Source organism: Acipenser ruthenus, chromosome 9, assembly GCF_902713425.1.
Source record: "Acipenser ruthenus chromosome 9, fAciRut3.2 maternal haplotype, whole genome shotgun sequence".
NCBI classification, from domain to species: domain Eukaryota; kingdom Metazoa; phylum Chordata; class Actinopteri; order Acipenseriformes; family Acipenseridae; genus Acipenser; species Acipenser ruthenus.
Genome location: NC_081197.1, coordinates 25300166 through 25320391, shown reverse-complemented (window position 1 = coordinate 25320391; position 20226 = coordinate 25300166). Strand labels below are relative to the sequence as shown.

Below are 20226 nucleotides of genomic sequence, written 5' to 3'. Positions count from 1 at the left end.
CACCTCTCATATTCTGATTAATTATTGAATCATTTGTGCTAAAGAAGGTCCTAACAAAGATTCATCAGATTTAGATAAGCAGTTCTGTAGTAAAATATAAAACAGAAAGTGCATCTCCACAGGCAGTATAAATTACAGTGCAGAATATGCAGCGCAAGCTGATAAGGCAGCATAGTTAAAACAGAAAGAAAAAGAATAAAACACAACAGGGTCTTCATTATGGGGTCTAAGGCCAAATTTACAAGGGTTAGATTGATTCAACCCACAGGGTGACGTACCATTACAAAAACAATGGAAATTCATTGCAAAAAACGACATTAAAATAACATAAAGTTTCCCTCCACTATATATATTTGGTTTTATTTATTTTATTAACTTATTCAATAGTGGAGGCAGACCAACTATTACACATGTGGGTACCGGGGGGAGGGGGGGACTCCACACTTTCCTTGTCTGTGCTGCAATGCCTAGATAGAACATGTCTCAGTTAAGATTGTTGTAGTGTAAAAACCTAACCCCAATTTCTGTAGCTTTGTGGGTTTGTGTCGCAAACTTAAAGTTATCTTAAATGTCATTTTTGCAATGAATAAGAATAGATTTATAACACTGTAGGTTTTGTTTTTTAAGGAGCTTAACAGCACAACACTTTTAACCCTAACATATTGTGGGTTATAGAGGGTATATAAATCTGACATCATTTAAAAACATAAGGCAGTGCCCCCCCGACACACAATCACTGCATTCCAATAGTATTACAATTTCAGAACTGACTTATAAATTCTCAATTTCTGAAACAAGGTTGAATCCCTTCAAATGTTTGATGTAATATTACTGTTGAGCTCGGAAAATTATGTTTTGATACCCATTGATTGTTAATGTAAGATTTTTCCCTTTATTATTTCCCGAGCAAGTTTATTTGGCCATGTCAGACTGTAAACAAAGTGCTCCTGTGAATTGCCAGTTTTTTCTTAGGCATTTTGACGATTAGCTAGGCATGCATATGATGACCTTTGATTAGTTCCACCATTTTCTAGTCATATGAGTGAGCTGATGGGTCTTTCAACTTTGAATAGCAACACACTGTGATTCATAAAACAAACAAACAAAAAAAACCTTGATCACCTCCAGCCGTCTGTGTTCATTAGAGTGCTTTCATTTCATTTAATAGCACAAGCAACATTACCATGCCCCCTCCCCCTTTCTTGTGCTGAACATCATTTGTATCTTGTGTAACACAGCAGGGAGGGGGTTAATATCCTCCCTGCATAAAACATGTGCGTATGCACATTTTGGTTAATTGTTTAATTTATTTTATTTATTTATTTATTTTTAAATTTAGTCGTCGCCAATTATTTTTACCCCGGTTTTCACCCCAATTTAGCATGCCCAATTATTATCTGTATCCCCGGCTCACCGCTCGCAACCCCCCCGCCGACTCGGGAAACGGAGGCTGGAACACGCGTCCTTCTAAACGTGCTCCTTCCAAGCCGTCATTTTTCGCACTGCAGATCCACAGCAATGCCACCAGACCTATAGTGCCGGAGGACAATCTACAAGTAAGTGCTGTGATAAAACTGTGTGCTTTTGTTTATGGACAGGTAAACGGCTTAGCCATCCTGTGTGTTAGTCAGGGACCTGTTCAAAGTGAAGTTAGGCTCTGCGTTTGAGCTAGGTGTTTCTTTTGTTTTTGTTTGTTTGTGGTTTTGTTATTAAAAATAGCGCAACGATGCTTGAAAAATCAATTTCTGTGTCCTGGGTTTGTGTGCTATAGGGGCAAACGAATGACCGTGAGTGCCGGCCGGGTTATATATGGTGGCAGCGTGTGTGGGCACCCCTATGACCCAGAGAAAATGGATCTAAAAGAGTTGATTGAAAGGATCAACAGAAACACCGCTGTTCAAGTGGAGCAGAATAAGAAGTGGAGACTGGAGCTAGGACTGCCAGAGCGGGAGCCTACAGAGCTGGAGCTGCTGCTCCAGAAGTGGGAGCTGGAGTCAGCGAGAGAAGCCCAGCAGTCTCCTGCACCAGAGGAGCTGGTGCTGGGTCAAAGGCAGGAGGAGGAGTCCTTCCCGAAGCCAGAGGAAGTGGAGCCGTGGCTGTCTCCGGAGCCACCGGCTGCAATCAAGGGAGAGGAGGTGCTGTATCCCGAGCCCGAGGAGGTGAAGAGCGCACCTCCACCACAGCTCCATCCTGCAACCCCGGAAGCTCGTCCGGCGCTGGTCAGTGTGGTCCCTTGCCCCTTGCTCCTGGACGCCCTGCCGGTCTGCCTAGACCTCCCTGCGCTAGACCTGGAGCCCAGGAGTCTGCACCATCGGCCACAGCTCTGCCCCCGGTTCCCTACTCCGCTCTCCCCGAGCACCCAGACGTCGCTGGGCTGCTGCCAGACGTCGCTGGTGCTCCCCCTGTTCGCTGCTTCGCTCCCCCTGGGTGATCGGACGTCGCTGTGCTGGTCCCCAGGTGAAGACCTCTGCCCGCTGCTGCATCCTCCTGTTCCCCAACCGTCACTTCAGTCACCCCTGTCATCCCGGTTGGGTCCCATGTCGCCGGTTCGCGGTCCCTCCCTGGAAGCGCCGGAGGAACCGACCAACCCTCAAGCCCGTCCATGGAAGAAGGCGAAGATTAAAGAAATCAGACTTGAGGGTGGGTGGTCTTTTAAGGGTGGAGGGAAGTGGCCTTGGAATGGCCGATCAGTGCTGCGCACTTAAGGGGGAGGATGTGTAACACAGCAGGGAGGGGGTTAATATCCTCCCTGCATAAAACATGTGCAAATGCACATTTTGGTTAATTGTTTAATTTATTTTATTGTTAATTATCCCCTGCACTTGGTAGTAATTGTAAATTAGAACCAGGTGCAGGGTATTTAAGAGGTGCATTCAGTTTGCACGGGACTGCTGAGTAGAAGTAGAAGGTGTGCTCTGTTTCCGAGCAGTCAATCTACAAGTAAGTGCTATGATAAAACTGTGTGTTTTTGTTTATGGACAAGTAAACGGCTTAGCCGTTCTGTGTGTTAGTCAGGGACCTGTTCAAAGATAAGTTAGGCTCTACGTTTGAGCTAGATGTGGAGTAGTGGTTAGGGCTCCAGACCCTTGACCGGAGGGTCATGGGTTCAATCCCCGGTGCAACTGTATAATTCGGTAATTGTATGTAAAAATAATGTGATATCTTGTAACAACTGTAAGTCGCCCTGGACAATAAATAATAATAATTTTGTTTTTGTTTGTTTGTGGTTTTGTTATTAAAAATAGCGCAACCACTCTTGAAAAATCAATTTCTGTGTCCTGGGTCTGTGTGCTACAGGGGCAAACGAACGACCGTGAGTGCTGGCCGGGTTACACTTGTTTTTTTAAACTTTAAAAAAACAAGCTGCCTCTCTCTCCTCTGTCCTATTTCTCCTCGACCTCTCTGTTGCCTTTGACACTGTTGATCACTCTATTCTACTATCATCTCTTGCTGACCTGGGGATCTCTGGCACTGCTCTGGCCTGGTTCTCCTCCTACCTCTCCAACCGCACTTACCAGGTAACCTGGCGTGGAGCAACCTCCACACCTCACCCTCTCTTAACTGGAGTCCCCCAAGGGTCAGTCTTGGGTCCTCTCCTGTTCTCTCTCTACACCCGCTCCCTGGGCCCCCTCATCGCATCCTATGGTTTCTCATACCATTTCTATGCTGATGATGCTCAGATTTTCCTCTCCTTCCCCACCTCTGACTCCACCATCTCCTCCCGTATCTCCTCCTGTCTGTCTGCTATTTCCTCCTGGATGCACTCGCATCACCTCAAACTCAACCTCTCTAAATCTGACCTCCTTTTCTTTCCCTCCTCCTCCTCCTCCCCCTCCTCTGATCTCTCTATCTCTGTTCCTCTGGAATCTACCACACTCTCTCCCTCTTCCTCCGCTAAGAAACTTGGAGTCACCCTGGACCCCTGCCTCTCTTATTCCCAGCACATCTCCACTCTGACACGCACTTGCCGATTCTTCCTGAGCAACATCCGAAGAATCCGACCCTTCCTCACCAACTATGCTACCCAGCTCCTGGTCCAGGCCCTGGTACTCTCCCGCCTAGACTACTGCAACTCCCTCCTGGCTGGCCTCCCTGCGTCCGCCACCCGTCCGTCCAGCTCATCCAGAACTCTGCTGCCCGCCTGGTATTCTCTCTGCCTCGCTTCGCCCACGCTACTCCACTACTCCGCTCGCTCCACTGGCTCCCGATCACCGCTCGCATCCAGTTCAAGACTCTTGTACTAGCCTACAGATGCCTTGACCAGACTGCACCCAGCTACCTCCAGACTCTCATCTCTCCCTACACCCCCACTCGACCTCTCTGCTCCGCCTGCACTAGAAGACTGGCTCTACCTCCGCTACGCTCCCCTGCCTCCAGAGCCCGCTCCTTCTCCACCCTTGCTCCGCAGTGGTGGAATGACCTTCCTACAGAATGTGGTCAGTCCCTGACCACATTCCGGCGCCTCCTTAAGACTCACCTCTTCAAACAGCACCTGTAGAACTCCTCTGTTTGTATCCTGGGACACTATCACCCTTCATTTAAATGTCCTTTATTTTGCTCTTATCTGCCCCCTATTTTACTGCATTTAATCCTGTACTTCAGAATACTGTAATCTGCCAAGTGTTTAAGCTGTAGTATTTTGTATTTAATCATATCCTGATGTAACTATCACTATTATCTGCTGTATTATTGAATTGTGGTTTGTCACACTTGTACTTTGCTTGAACAAAAGTGATTGTATTTCTTGCTCTTATTGTATTACTTGTATTGTAACACTTGAAATGTATTTGCTTACGATTGTAAGTCGCCCTGGATAATGGCGTCTGCTAATAAATAAATAAATAAATAATAATAATAATAAAATACAACAATAAAAAGTTCTAACACAAAACACTGTGCTCACAGAGCGAAAATAAAAGGTTTAAACAAAACAAAATCACGCACACAAAATAAACAATAAATGATCCAGGTCAGGCTGGGCAGTCCCCTTCACTGATCCTGGATTTACTTTTAAGTTTAGTTTGTTTTCGCTCTCTCTCTCTGCTCTCGTTCCTCCTCTTGAACACCCACCCCGAGGGTAGAGAGCTGCAGGTTTATATACAGGTGACCATCTCCCGATTAGCAACAATTGAAACAATTAATTAACTCGGGAGATGGTCACCTTCTGCACGGGTTTTTAAATTACTGTGGATGGGACTACCCATCCACGCAACTAAACAAAAACAAACCCACGGCTATGCCGTCATATCTAAATACAAAACAATAACAAAACCTGCGGCGCTTCACCGTCATCTAAATACAAATAAATAAATCAGAATATACAAATACAAAATAACACAGGGGCGGAGGGGGAAACCCCATTCTAAAAATAAACAAAATCCATGTACAGGGCTCCTTGCCCTGTTACACATACATTTTTTATTTTAAATGCTTCAATGTGTTATGGCCAATTCAATGAGAAATGGTACTATCCTACATAGTCAGGAATGCAGAATAACATCAAACAAAACTCAAAAATAGCATACATTTTTACTTTAAATGCTTCATTGCGTTATGACAAATTGAATGAGAAAAATGGCACTTTCGTTCTGCGATCAGCTTTAGAACATCAGGTGTGATAGACGTGACGGCGATATGCAGGCAGTCCTCCAAAGATTCTTGTGTCAGCCTGTTTCGTGCATCTGTTTTTAATGTTGCATTCATTGTGGAATAAGCCTCTTCGCATGTGGATCCAAACATGGACAGCACAAACAAAGCCAGCTTCTTTTTCAATTTAGTTTTCAGCAACAACGATGCATGCAAATCTACTACTAGTTCTAGCTGCAGAGCTGCTTCGTCGTTTGTTTTCAACCGGCTTGACAAGCTTTTTTTATTGACGAGCCGGTATGCCTTGTGCCATGCTGCAACACATTTTTTGGATGGGAGGGGGGGTATTGCAAGTGGCCTGCTCTGCGGCTGCCCGCGGGTCATTTGACCCACCGTCAGATTTAATTGTTGTCCACTGCCCTAGAGGGTGGTTAATTAATGGTAATGTCCAAGACCATTGTTGAGGAAGTGTAGGGTAGCTTGCATTACTGCTACTTCTAACTCATATGAGGATATGAAAAGAAAAGTCTCCAGTGCATCAATCCAGCACCAAGGTCAAACACAGAAAAAATATGGTACTTTTCAGTGGTACTTACTCCAATGTGCTGGAACAGCCAGGATCTCATTACATTGGTGGCTTGCTTGGGCAGCACTCCTCGTTTGTTTTTGGAGGACATATCTTCATGATGTATGATACTCAGATCCTGATTTAACTGGAGCTGGAGCTATATAAAGATATAACAAACTATAACTAAAAACAAAATGTGTGGAGGACCTTTTATAAAATACATTTTATGTCCTTTTTCCTGATCATATTGGGCTGCTTTAAGATTTGAAAGCTCATATTAACCTGACTGACAATCTGTGAGGTTTATAATAGGAATAATTGCGTTTCTAGTCCTTGAATACGACTAAACAGTGGTATCACTGTATATAATTCATGCTACAGCTTGAATTCATTCAAGAATTTAAAAAGTAAAGGACAATATGTTAAATGAAATGATAATTAAGTCAGAAGAACGCAACTACATTTTAGAAAAGCTTTCAGAGGAGAGTAATAAAATAATTTCATATTTTGCCTTTGCTAAATTATCCTCAAAAGCTGGTACCAAATAATAACATCAATATTTAAAACATAATGCACTCTTACTTTCCAATTATATATTAATCCAGGCGGCAGTTACATGATATAAATGATGATAACTATTCCCAGTTATCATAATTTATAGTATACATCATGCAGACTTCTTGTAAAACAAATGTTATCAAATACTGTATGAATGGTGAAAAACAAATAAGTGAAAAATTCAGATGACTGCAGGATCAAACCAGAAGAAGGAACTAAATCACTGTTACAGTACAACAGGTGCTCTACTGCAGGGGTGTATAATACAATTCTAAGAGCATTATTGTAACACAAAACAGACATAAAATATTGTAAACCCTAAAACACAACTGCAAGAATAAACAATATACTTGCAGTACAATACACACACACACACAATACCAGTGTCAAATATATGAAGTATATTTTTGAAACTCACCTGTGTATTCTGGATGCGCACTGTCCCTGGTGACAAAGCCTGTGTTACTACCTGGCCTTGTGGTGTAACGACAGTCACAGGGTGATACACTGTGCCACCTATTCATAAAAAGACAGTTTTGCATGTTTTACTGTGGCTGCAGAGAGGGTTGAGAGCAATTGGTTTGTTTTATGGTAATCCATTTTTATAAAAGGTCATTAAAGCTTTATTTACAAATTAAGAAATGTTAATGTTTCTAAATCCAATTTCAAACCTACTTTTAGATGTAGTATTGCTAGTCTATTTTCCTGTGCTGAGAAAATAAAATCACAGGTACCGGTAGGGATGCAACGGTCATGATTTTCCCAAACCGAAAATGACTTTTGCATACAATTCCAAACTGAACAATGCCAACAAAAGATAAAATCGAACCAAATCCAGTTTTTTTTGTACAATAAGAAGCGTTGGCAGTTTCAGCATTAAGTCGCTGTTTTCGGGAGCTCATCGCACACTTTGCTGCATGTAAACGGTTCATATTAACATCCCTTAATAGTTTTATTTATTTTTAGAACGCGGTCTCCCCCTCCGCCCATGTGCAGTTTATTATTTTGTATTTGTTTTGTTATGATTTATTTGATGTATTTATGTGACAGAGAAGTGCCGCTGGTTTTGTTATTGTTTATTTGTATTTATGTATAAATGTGACGCGTAGCCGTGTGTTTGTTATTGTTTTACTTATTAAAAAAGTAAAACAATAACATTAAAAAAACTTGTGCAGATGGTGGCCGAGGGGTAAAAGAATAATTGCCAGCGAGTTAAACCCCTCGGCCACGGTATAAAAAGCCTGCAGCTCTCCATGTTCCGGGTGGGTGTTTGAGAGGAGGAATGAGAGCGAGAGCGAGAGCGAGAGGGAGCGAGGAGAAAAATAAAAAAAAGTAAACAAAACTTAAGGGATCTGTGAAGGCTACTGCCCAGCCGGACCTTTAAGACATTTTTGTGTTCGCGATTATTTTGTTTAAATCTTCTATTTACGCTCTGTGAGCAAGTTTCTTTTTGTTAAAACATTTTATTTATTTGTGCAGTACTGCCTTTGTGTTTTGGTTCTTGCTTCTGGCCTGACGTCACCACTCGTCCACCCTGTCACATATGGTAACATAAATCATAAGTTATGACAAGACATGACTGCCCTCGGTAGGGATAACCGCGGCTTTATAATTAGTCTGGCTATTCAGGTGTGTTGATGAAAGGTGCTGGTACTAGCAAGCATACGCAAACACTGCAGACCCTAACCCAGTGGTTCTCAAACTTTTTTGTTTGTGTACCACCTGAATTTTTTTTTATCTCGGCAGACCAACCGATAAATAGTACAGTGGCTCTCAAAAGTATTCACCCCCCCTTGGACTTTTCCACATTTTATTGTGTTACAACATGGAATCAAAATGGATTGAATTAGGAGTTTTTCCCCCTGATCAACACAAAAAAAGTCCATAATGTCAACGTGAAAAATAAAATCTACAAATTGTTCTAAATTAATTACAAATATAAAACAGAAAATAACTGATTGCATAAGTATTCACCCCCTTTGCTATGACACACCTAAATAAGCTCTGGTGCAACCAATTGTCTTTAGAAGTCACGTAATTAGTTGAATGGAGTCCATTAAGGTGTTTCACATGATTTCAGGTTAAATACACCTGTCTCTGGGAGGTCCCACAGTTGGTTAGTACATTTCCTAACAAAAACTACATCATGAAGACAAAGGAACATTCAAAGCAAATCCGGCATAAGGTCCTTCAAAAGCACCAATCAGGGGTAGGATATAAGAACATTTCCAAGGCATTGAATAACCCCCGGAGCACAGTAAAGTCCATTATTAAGAAATGGAGAGAGGGGCTCCTGAGTGGCGCATCCAGTAAAGGCGCTCCTCGCAGGATGTGCCCTATAGCCTGGAGATCGCAGGTTCGAATCCAGGCTATGTCACAGCTGACCGTGACCGAGAGTTCCTAGGGGGCGGCGCACAATTGGCTGAGCGCTGCCCGGGTAGGGAGGGCTTAGGTCGGCAGGGGAATCCACGGCTCACCGCGCATCAGCGACCCCTGTGGCCGATAGGGCGCCTGTGGCTCTGCAGCGGAGCCGCCAGATCTGTGTTGTCCTCCGGCACTATAGGTCTGGTAGCATTGCTGTGGATCTGCAGTGCGAAAAATGACGGCTTGGAAGGAGCACGTTTCGGAGGACGCGTGTTTCAGCCTCCGTTTCCTGAGTCGGCGGGGGGGTTGCGAGCGGTGAGCTGGGGATACAGATAATAATTGGGCATGCTAAATTGGGGTGAAAACCGGGGTAAAAATAATTGGCGACGACTAAATTTATAAAAAAAAAAAAAAAAAAAAAAAAAAAGAAATGGAGAGAATATGGCACAACTGTGAATCTGTCTAGAACAGGCCGTCCTCAAAAACTGAGTATCCGGGCGAGAAGGGCACTAGTCAGGAAGGCCACCAAGAGGCCTATGGCAACTCTAAAGGAGTTACAGTCTTCCACGGCTGAGCTGGGAGACACTGTGCATACGGCAACAATAGCCCGGGTGCTTCACAAAACTGGACTTTATGGGAGAGTGGCAAAAAGAAAGCCATTGTTGAAAAAACCTTGCATCAAATCTCAGCTAGAGTTTGCCAGAAGGCATGTGGGAGACTCTCAGACCAAGTGGAAGGAGATTCTATGGTCTGATGAGACCAAAATAGAGCTTTTTGGCCTCAACGCTAAGCACTATGTTTGGCGCAAGCCTAACACCGCACATCATCCTGAGAACACCACCCCTACCGTTAAGCATGGTGGTGGCAGCATCATGCTATGGGGATGTTACTCTGCGTCAGGGCCTGGAAAGCTTGTGAAGATAGAGGGCAAAATGGATGCAGCAAAGTACAGAGAAATCCTAGAGGAAAACCTGCTGAAGTCTGCAAGAGACCTAGGACTTGGGAGAAGATTCATCTTCCAGCAGGACAATGACCCCAAACAAACAGCCAAAGCCACACTGGAGTGGCTTAAAAACAAAAAGGTCAATGTCCTGGAGTGGCCCAGTCAAAGCCCAGACCTCAATCCAATTGAGAATATGTGGAATGAGTTGAAAATTGCTGTTCACCAAAGGTCCCCATCCAACTTGACAGAGTTTGAGCAATTTTACAAAGAAAAATGGACAAAAATTGTAGTGTCCAGATGTGCAAAGCTGGTAGAGACTTATCCAAATAGACTCATAGCTGTAATTGCTGCCAAAGGTGCCTCTACAAAATATTGACTCAAGGGGGTGAATACTTATGCAATCAATTATTTTCTGTTTTATATTTGTAATTAATTTAGAACAATTTGTAGATTTTATTTTTCACGTTGACATTATGGACTTTTTTTGTGTTGATCAGTGGCAAAAACAATCCAATTTTGATTCCATGTTGTAACACAATAAAATGTGGAAAAGTCCAAGGGGGGTGAATACTTTTGAGAGCCACTGTATGGCTGACTGAAAAATAAGCACATAAAAAAATCACTACAATACTAAGAATAACCGTCGACACCTTTACTTGTTTTAATGCGATGGGTGGGCCTGTTTCTGTGAGCAAAGTTATTTTAAGAATTTGCGTTTTAAAGAGCGGTTCTAGTTCACATTTCATTAACACGAATTTACAGAGGGAAAAAAAACATTTTTTATTTTTAAATTGATAATTACAGCAGAAATTGATTTATGTGAAATTACAATACATCCATGAGGTACCAGCACAGTCAACGAATCTCCAGCTATAATCTTTATTTATAACACAAATGTTTGGATGCTGCACGCTGATTGGCTGTTGAGGATTTTTTACCGTGCAATATAACTGTATAATGCACAATGCAATTTATTTTACCGAAACACAGTTCAATTAATAAATGATCAATACAAACATATTAAATTCGCAATAAATACACACATTGTTATGAGAAGTCTTTTAAAGTTTTTAAAAATGAGTGACATTCCTTTGGTCAGGCATGACAGTGTACAAGTGGCTAGAATTACAAGAACAAATGAAAAGCAAGCGATACAAAGATTTAGCAAGTCAGCAACTTAATGTAATCGAAGAAAACAAAAATGCTTTGGTAGCTGGTGTTTTTTATTGATTTGATGAAACATAAATAAATGGTAAATCGACTTAAAAACAGTTTGTCTTGAAAATCTAAATGGTCTGTTACGATGACCTATGCTTCAGTGCGAAATTCGGCTGGTCAAGAGTACTCAATTGTGTTATGTTCGCCTCGGTGCTGGTCTCAATCGCTCCGTAAACAGTGCTGACATAAACCGCAATGATAGCCTGTTAGTGACCATGCATTTAAAAATGACAATAATTTAATTTTCTATTAGCTTCTCCAAGTCAGCGGTAGTAATGCGTGAATAGTGAAGTGATCTTTGCCTCATTTTTTGTATCTTCATTATCACCAAAAAAAAGATTGGCATTTTTAAATGCTTGGTCACTAATTGCTAACATTGCAGGCTATGTCAGTTCTGTTTACGGAGCGATTGAGACCAGCACAGAGGCTTCATTCATTTTAATTAATTACAATAAATGGAAATCTTGAAAACCTCCAGTTTAACGTTTACAACAAATAGAAGAATAATAATAAAATTGTTTGTTTTTTTGAAAAATAAAAACACTTTATTTTTTATTGTATCCGTTTTATAAGAGGGATAACACTCCAGGGCTTGTGCGTTGTGTTGCTTCGCTTTGTGCCTCCAACCCAACTACAGCAGTATGTTAATGCAACACAACGCACGACCTGTAGTTATCCCTTACTTTACAAGCTGCTGTGCTGAGTGCATGTGAGCTCAAACTCCCTAGTAAGAATATATTTAAGACATTTCAAAACTATTTATGACAGAGAGTTTAGACCTTGGAGATATTCTCCATGTATGCATTTTCTGAGTTTTTAAGGTCTATAAACTATGCTGCTGCTTCTTTTCTGTAATTATGTAACCTTCCACAGACCACCTGAAGGAAGCCGATGGATCACCAGTGGTCTGCGGACCACAGATTGAGAACCACTGCCCTAACCAAAACGATTTGTTTATTTTAAGAGCCTTTAAGAGCCTAGTCCCTTTAACACTTCTGCCTCTGTTATGCTAAAGCTATTTAACACTGGATTGGAACAGGTCAACATGTGGGGCATGTTGTCCGTATCCTCCTTTGTAAAAACTTGTGAAAAGTAATCATTTAATATATTTGCTATGTTCAAGAAAGATGAAGCCTTCCTGTGTGCACCATGATTTCAGCCATGCATTTTGATTATGTATTTTGATATTGCTCCTTGCAAGGTGCCAGCAGTATCCCAGAAAATACCACAGTTTTGGTCTTGTCTTTTAATTCCCTTCCTAGCTCTCTGAATTTGTTTTGCAGGGATCTTGGCCTGTTTCTTCCAATGTTGTTTGTACCGATGTGGACAACTACTACCGGGTCGTCTCCTGTTCGTTCTAGGAGCCTGTCCACGTTCTCAGTGATGTGCGTGACAGAGGCTCCTAGAAGGCAGCACACTGTTGTAGTAAGGGGGTCCAAACTGTGAACTGAACTTGCTGTGTTTATCAATATGGAGTCCCCAACAATCATGAACTGCCTTCTTTTTGCTGCCTAGCCAGCACTGTGTATAGGGTCCTGGATGTTGTTCCTTTCGTTCTCTTGATGTTGGTTTTGATCATCAAAATTTTGAAGTGGCTCAAATTTGTTGGATGTTTTGTTTTCTGGTGGTTGTGTTTGATGAAGTTTTTTTTTTTCCCTGCTTCTGCCTATCTGAACCCAGCTGTTTTGACCCTCTTCTATCTCCCTGGTGGCTTTCAGTCTGATAAGGGTGCTGACTTCCATGAATTGCATGAATTGTGGGTGTGCCAGCTCCTCAAGCTCCTGTTGCTGTCTCATTTCCTGCATCTCCATTTGTAGCATACTTACTAGTTTTACCATAGAGTCTGTGGCAGGGTAGCCAATGTGGTGACGTCAGGCCAGAATGTAGGAAGAAAACAAGAGACACTGCAAGTACAGTGCAATTAAATAATATATTCAAACAAAAACACTTGCTCACAGAGCAAAATAAAGGTTTTAAATAAAACAAAATAACAAAAAACAGAATACTGTGATCAGGCTGGGCAGTAGCCTTCACTGATCGTACTTTTTTAAAAACTTTTTATATTACACACCTTTATTTTGCTCTGTGAGCAAGTGTTTTTGTTTGAATATTTTATTTGTTTTTGTTATTTAAATACACAGCGCACGGCACGTCTTTTGCTCTGCAGTACCTGCCTGTGTTTTTCTTCCTGCTGCTGGCCTGATGTCACCACTACAGCCATTATAGTACATTTTAAATTAGGAGTATTTCCTCACCAGAAACTAATTTAAAATCCTGCCATTCATCTTTGTCGCTTTGAAGCCACCATGTTGATTAAATAATTTCAATTTTAAAAACCATGAGCAGCAGTTCTACTCAAATGTGATTTTCCATGGCTACAACGGGGGTATAACAGGAAAATAATAAATACAAAAGTGAAATGTTTCTTAATACAGTATTTCATTCTTTCTACATTGTACCATATATTGAGTGATGCAATACCACTGTATTGAGCATATTTATCACCAGGGATCCTAAGAATCCATTTGCTTCAGAATAACGCGGAAAAACACAGATTTTCAATGCTGTCGGAGAATTTTTTGTTTTACACTTGGGGCGGGGCAAAAAACTTGCAAGGTTTTTTCTGTTTGTTTGATAACCAAATCAATACACTTCTCATATATAATCATCAACACAGGCAATTTTCCTTTGAATTTAGTAAATTTACTTGTTCAATAAAACTTCTTCTGGTGAACGAGACACACTCACGTCACATTCATGCTGAAACGTAGCTGCATTTACTTCAGTATCCAGTGCATTATTAAGACTGAACAAGCTGCTTAAAGATGCCAAAAACGATAAAAATACCCCTACGATCAGGTCAAAGAGTTTGGCAATAACCATCCAGATAACAAAGACTAACTCGGAGATAAACTGGTATGAATACTATTTATAGTTTTTTACTTTACACAGAATTAGTTGTAATGTTTAAAGTAAAATGTTAAGTTTGTTTATATTATTGAATGATGGCACTGGTGAGGTGTAACTTCCTTAGAATTTAAAAGTGTACCAATAAATGCTTCCTATGTCAACTGTTATTCAGTAGTACTGTTTGTTTATCTTCTAATGTGATGGGGGGGGGGGGGGCGTTCCATGGTTTATTTTACAAATATTAAATTAGGAATAAAATCGGTGAAAAAAAAGGGGTTTTAATTGAAACATCAGTAAAAATCGTTTACACAGTTTACATGTGTAGCATTTCTGGTTTCTAATTAAGTTTAATGTCCCTGGCATGTGTGATGAAGCAGAATCTGTGCAAGTCGAGGCCATTTTCTGGTCAATCACTGTGCTAATGAAAATAGTATCTGCAGAAGGTATGAACATGACATCAGCACAAAACAAGCCAGGTTTTTCACCTTGAAATCATAAAAAGAAAAGTGACAGAACTGGACGGTCCAAGCCATCAGGAGACGTGTCAAAAAACACGCTGGACATTTCCATCAATGCGTTCCATAACTAAAGCATCATCATTTTCTGTCAAATATTTATTAAAGATTGTCAGCGTTAGGCAGTGTTTTAGCTGATGGACAGTACTGTCGCACAAAGTCACTGATACATATCCCTCTGCAATAAACAGTGGCTGTCCAGCAAAGCACAGCTCTCTGACAAACTTTATAAAAGCGCGTGTAAAATCCGCAGAAATGGATTGCTTGTCTCTCAGTTCACTTTCTTGTTTTAGTTTAATGTGTCACTTAATTTCAGTATGTTATTTTATTGTCAGTGTGAACATGTACCTCAATGCAACAGTATTTGCAACGCTATGCATCCTCTGCCTCGTCCTGCTCACTTCTGCTATTTGGCTTTTTGTATACTTCGAAACATTAATTTTCTTTTGAATATTCATGAAGTGATTTACATTTTCTTCCCATTCCTCATCCACTCAAAATATTTTATTTTTGTGTAAGTAATTTAGTTTTTGATCAAGCTAGTTGCTACACCCAGCACTTGCCACAATAATCAGACTTTAATTGGCCAACAGAATCAGATGATAACACTATGTAACACAATTTTTGTTCCTGGGTAGTAAGTGTTATTTCCTAATTGCTTATGCCTCAAAAGTATAGAAAATGGCTATTATTCCCCACAAACTTTGCTTTTGTGACCTGGACAGTGATATTTTGAAATGTACCGATTTCCAATGAGAAAACGGGTGAATTTGTGTCTTTTCATTCACATAAAGTCAGAAAAAAACAACATATGAATCCAAATTAACATGTATTTATACTAAAGTAATACAAAAATGACTACAAAAGGTTTAGAAGTGAGTAGTTTTTCGAGATTTACGATTATACTGTAAATCACTTTCACGAATCAGCCCCCAAATGTAGTCTCCCATCATGTTCTCATTATACTGTCCTTGGTAGCGGCGTTCAAAGTCCAGTATATCCTGGTGGAAGCGCTCGCCTTGCTCCTCCGAGTACGCTCCCATGTTCTCCTTGAATTTATCAAGATGAGCATCAAGGATATGGACTTTGAGGGACATCCTACAGCCCATTGTGCCGTAGTTCTTCACCAGAGTCTCAACCAGCTCCACATAGTTTTCGGCCTTGTGATTGCCCAGGAAGCCCCAAACCACTGCGACAAAGCTGTTCCAAGCCGCTTTCTCCTTACTAGTGAGCTTCTTGGGGAATTCATTGCACTCCAGGATCTTCTTTATCTGTGGTCCGACGAAGACACCGGCTTTGACCTTTGACTCAGACAGCTTAGGGAAGAAGTCTTGAAGGTACTTGAAGGCTGCCGACTCCTTATCTAGAGCTCTGACAAATTGTTTCATAAGGCCCAATTTGATGTGCAGTGGTGGCATCAGCACCTTCCGGGGGTCCACCAGTGGCTCCCACTTGACTTTATTCCTCCCCACAGAGAACTCGGTCCGCTGTGGCCAGTCCCGCCTGTGGTAGTGCGCCTTGGTGTCCCTGCTGTCCCAAAGGCAAAGATAGCAGGGAAACTTGGTAAAACCGCCTTGGAGACCCATCAGGAATGCCACCATTTTGAAGTCTCCTATGACCTCCCAGCCGTACTCTTCATACTTCAAGGCGTCCAGATATGTATCCACTTAGGCAGCTGGAACTAAACTGAACAGGCCCCTGTATTTATACTACTATTTATATTACTGGAAAGTTCTAGAAAGTTCTAGAAGTTACTCCAAGTTTACTCAGCACTGAATCATCTGGAATGTTCTGGAAAATAGGTACATTTCAAAATATCACTGTCCTGGTCACAAAAGCAAAGTTTGTGGGGGATAATAGCCATTTTCTATACTTTTGAGGCATAAGCAATTATTATTATTATTATTTGTTTATTTAGCAGACGCCTTTATCCAAGGTGACTTACAGAGACTAGGGTGTGTGAACTATGCATCAACTGCAGAGTCACTTACAATTACGTCTCACCTGAAAGACGGAGCACAAGGAGGTTAAGTGACTTGCTCAGGGTCACACAATGAGTCAGAGGCTGAGGTGGGATTTGAACTGGGGACCTCCTGGTTACAAGGCTGTTTCTTTAATCACTGGACCACACTGCCTCCTAGGAAATAACACTTACTACCCAGGAACCAAAAAAAAAAAAAAATTGTTACACGGTGTAATGTGTTTGTGAACAGAGAACCAATGTGAGACGTTTGAACATCATTTGATCCTCTGACGTCTAAAGGTACCTACTGTATACTAGGATGTAATAAAGCAGATTTTTAAATCAAAATATTGTAGAAAATAGTACTGGGAAAATATTGAATAATACACAAAATAGCAGGTATACAATTATTAAAATAGATGTACACATTATGCTTTATGTATATTTTACTTTGTTATTCTTTTTTTCAAAGCAAAAATCACCAGAAATCTTACCTGCAACAACTTGTGTTGGGTTAACTGTTGCAAAGGTTACATTTCCTTGCTGCAGTGCTGAAGCAGGAACCACAATTCCCTGGGGACTAAGAGTGCCAGTAAAAGTGCCAGAATTCTGATGGCATAAAACAGATGAAAACATAAATTAAGCAATTGCATGAACACTGAAACCTGAGCTTAATCTCTTTTTTCATGATTTTTTTCCTGAAATACAATTTTGTCACTTCAGTAGTCTTTTTACTCTAATTCAGCATTGCATTGCACACTGCATTGCAAATATTTAATTTTCATTCATGTCTTTGAAAAATCTAAAATGTAATATGAAACGTATAAAAAAATTATTAATTCAGCTACTTTTATGTGTTTGATTCTATACATTTCATACAGTTAAAACTTATGCAGCTTCCAAAGTAAGCCCTCACCCCACTTTGGGGATAATATTTAAAAATGAATGTTTAACACCATTTTGACAGTTTAATTATTTTTTTCAAATAAGATTCAATAAATATCAAATCAAAGTATATGATCATGCAAAATCCTTGTATGCTATATTCTTACTTTGACACAAACACATCTTTTGTTTGTTTAGAATCTTCTGAACAGCTGCATTTGGTTATTAGCTGAGAGCATCACAGATGCACTTGCTAAAATCCAATTTTTCAGACTAAATTAATAGCTTTTTTTTTTTTTTTTTATAAAAGTGACATTGAGTAAAAGCACTGCAGAATTTGTTAAATGTGATTACATAGTTTCCTGAAATAGAAATGTAACCGTTATCGTATATTATTATTTTATTATTATTTTTTATTTCTTAGCAGACGCCCTTATCCAAGGCAACTTACAATTGTTACAAGATATCACATTATACATTATTTCACATTATACAGATATCACATTATTATTATTATTTTTTTTTTTACATGCAATTACCCATTTATATAGTTGGGTTTTTACTGGAGCAATCTAGGTAAAGTTCCTTGCTCAAGGGTTCAATCCACCTGGGACGCCTGAACACTTATATCAAAGCTGCTTCTTTAAGAGCCTCGTCTGCATCAGGCATTGACTCCGCCCCCAGAAATATCAACAGCTGTCTCATAGGGATCAGCGACATTTTCTCTTCAGGCCTGCTGTGTTGGGAGTGAACGCAGCGACCTTGAAGAGTAATGGTTACATTTCTATTTCAGGGAACCAGGGTTATGATAGCAGCCTAACATTCCCTTTCAAGTATGAAATATAACTATTCCCGAATGGGATACAATACCCAAGCTGTCGCAAGTGAAGGACTTGCAGCACTGGCAGATGTGCTAAGAAAGACAGATGACATATGGTCTACAGTATAGTGAGGGTGTATACGCTGCAAGGTTATCCTGAGTAACCTTTTAAACACCATTTAAACATTTAAACACCAGACGTCCAATTAAGGTGTGTGGCTAACTACCCCAGGACTTAACGTAGAACACAATGAAAAGTGTGTTAAAAGTGTGATCCCAAAACCAGGGTTCTGCTGACCTACAACATTCAGTCGGTAGAATCTGGTAAAAGTATAAGGCGTGGCACATACAACAGCGTTGCAAATATCTGAGACAGATGCGCCCTGGAATAATGCCAAGAGGTTGCAAGGCAAGAGGTTGCAAGAACAGACAAGCTTTCGCAGTTGAAAATGTTTGTATTTCACCTACCCACTTGGCAGAGGCAATATCAAGCAGGAAAGCTTTTTAAAATGTAGGGGCTCGAATGGCAGTCTCGTAAGCGCATCCAGCACTACATTGAGTCGCCAGCGAGGGACAAGGTCCCTCCTACGGGGTCTTAACCACTGAGCACCCTTCAAAAACTGTCCCGCCAGGAAGTGTGCTCCTAGGGGAGACCGAGTCAATTTTAATATGGCAAGCTATAGCTGGCAGGTAGACCTGAAGTGTGGAGGGAGATTTCCCTTCATCAAAAAGGTACTGCAAAAGTTGCAATATATCTGCCATGGGACAAGTCGTGGGGTCTAGTTTACGCAACTGACACCATGTCTGGAAGATTTGTAGCCATACTGGGAGTACATAGACACTACTCTAGTATTTTGAAGCGCGTCAATAACCCTGTCAGATAACCCGAGGTTAATTATAATAATAATATACAAAAGACAAGAAAAAAACAAATGGCACAAGGGCCAAAACAAAAGGGTATAAAAACACTTACAGTACTACAGGACGAGACACGGACATAAATACACAAACAAGACAGGACAGCACTCAACATGAAAACCTCCACGTCTCATCAACATCAACATCAAATCCAACACTAACCAAGCTAACACCCGTGATCATCTTATTTATACACGTTTTTGCAGGGAGGATTTTAACTCCCTCCATGCCACCCAATAATCCACACACACACACCCGACTGCCACAATGCCACAGAATCTCCCATGTCTGGCTCAGCAGGTTGCGACCGGCTGGCAGCTCCCACGGCTGACTTACCAGGAGCTGTGCCAGTGACGTGAACCAGGTCCTCCTGGGCCACTTCGCGGCTACTAACAGGATCAGAGCCTGGTCCTGCCTGACCTATTCCACGTACAGTGGAAGCAGTGGCAACAGTGGAAAAGCATAAAGCAGAGTCTCTCCAATAGGGTATACCAGTGGGGAGCATGGGTGGACTCCTGGGTCACGAAGAGGCCTTTCTCCATGCACCCGAAATTTTCCCAGAAATTCTCCCAGATGAGGTTCACAACCTCTGGGTGAAGTCACCATTCCGAACTGTGGGAGCCACCTCTAAATGAAGGTCCGCTGCCCAATTCCTCACCACTGGCAGATGAACTGCTCTTACTGAAAACAGGTGTTCGTGAGCCTATAACAAAAGCTTCCGGGCAACACGATTGAGACCGGGAGACCGGAGACTGCCCTGGCAGTTGGAAGAAAGCCACCACCGTGATGTTGTCCGTGCTGCTCAACAAGTGTCTCCCTTGTATCTCCTGGGAAAAGTGCTGCAGGGCCAGATGAACTGCCCACAGCTCCAAAACATTTATGTGGAGACTCTCCCATAAGGGTTCCCACATGCCCTGCATACAGCGCTCCAACCTAGGTTGGAAGCATCTGTGGTCACCACCTCTCTCCTCGTAACAC

General features: G+C 41.3%; 1 protein-coding gene across 2 annotated transcripts in view; it reads right to left on the bottom strand.

The window, feature by feature from the left end:
* pknox1.1 (pbx/knotted 1 homeobox 1.1) overlaps positions 1–20226 on the bottom strand; it is a 97321-nt gene that overhangs the window by 9639 nt on the left and 67456 nt on the right. For both annotated transcript variants that reach the window (XM_059029747.1, XM_059029748.1), the window contains exons 6-8: positions 17120–17234; positions 7131–7228; positions 6183–6311 (exon numbers count right to left, since the gene is read on the bottom strand). In XM_059029747.1, coding sequence (XP_058885730.1) covers positions 6183–6311; positions 7131–7228; positions 17120–17234 — 342 coding nt within the window. The remainder of the gene's footprint in view (positions 1–6182; positions 6312–7130; positions 7229–17119; positions 17235–20226) is intronic.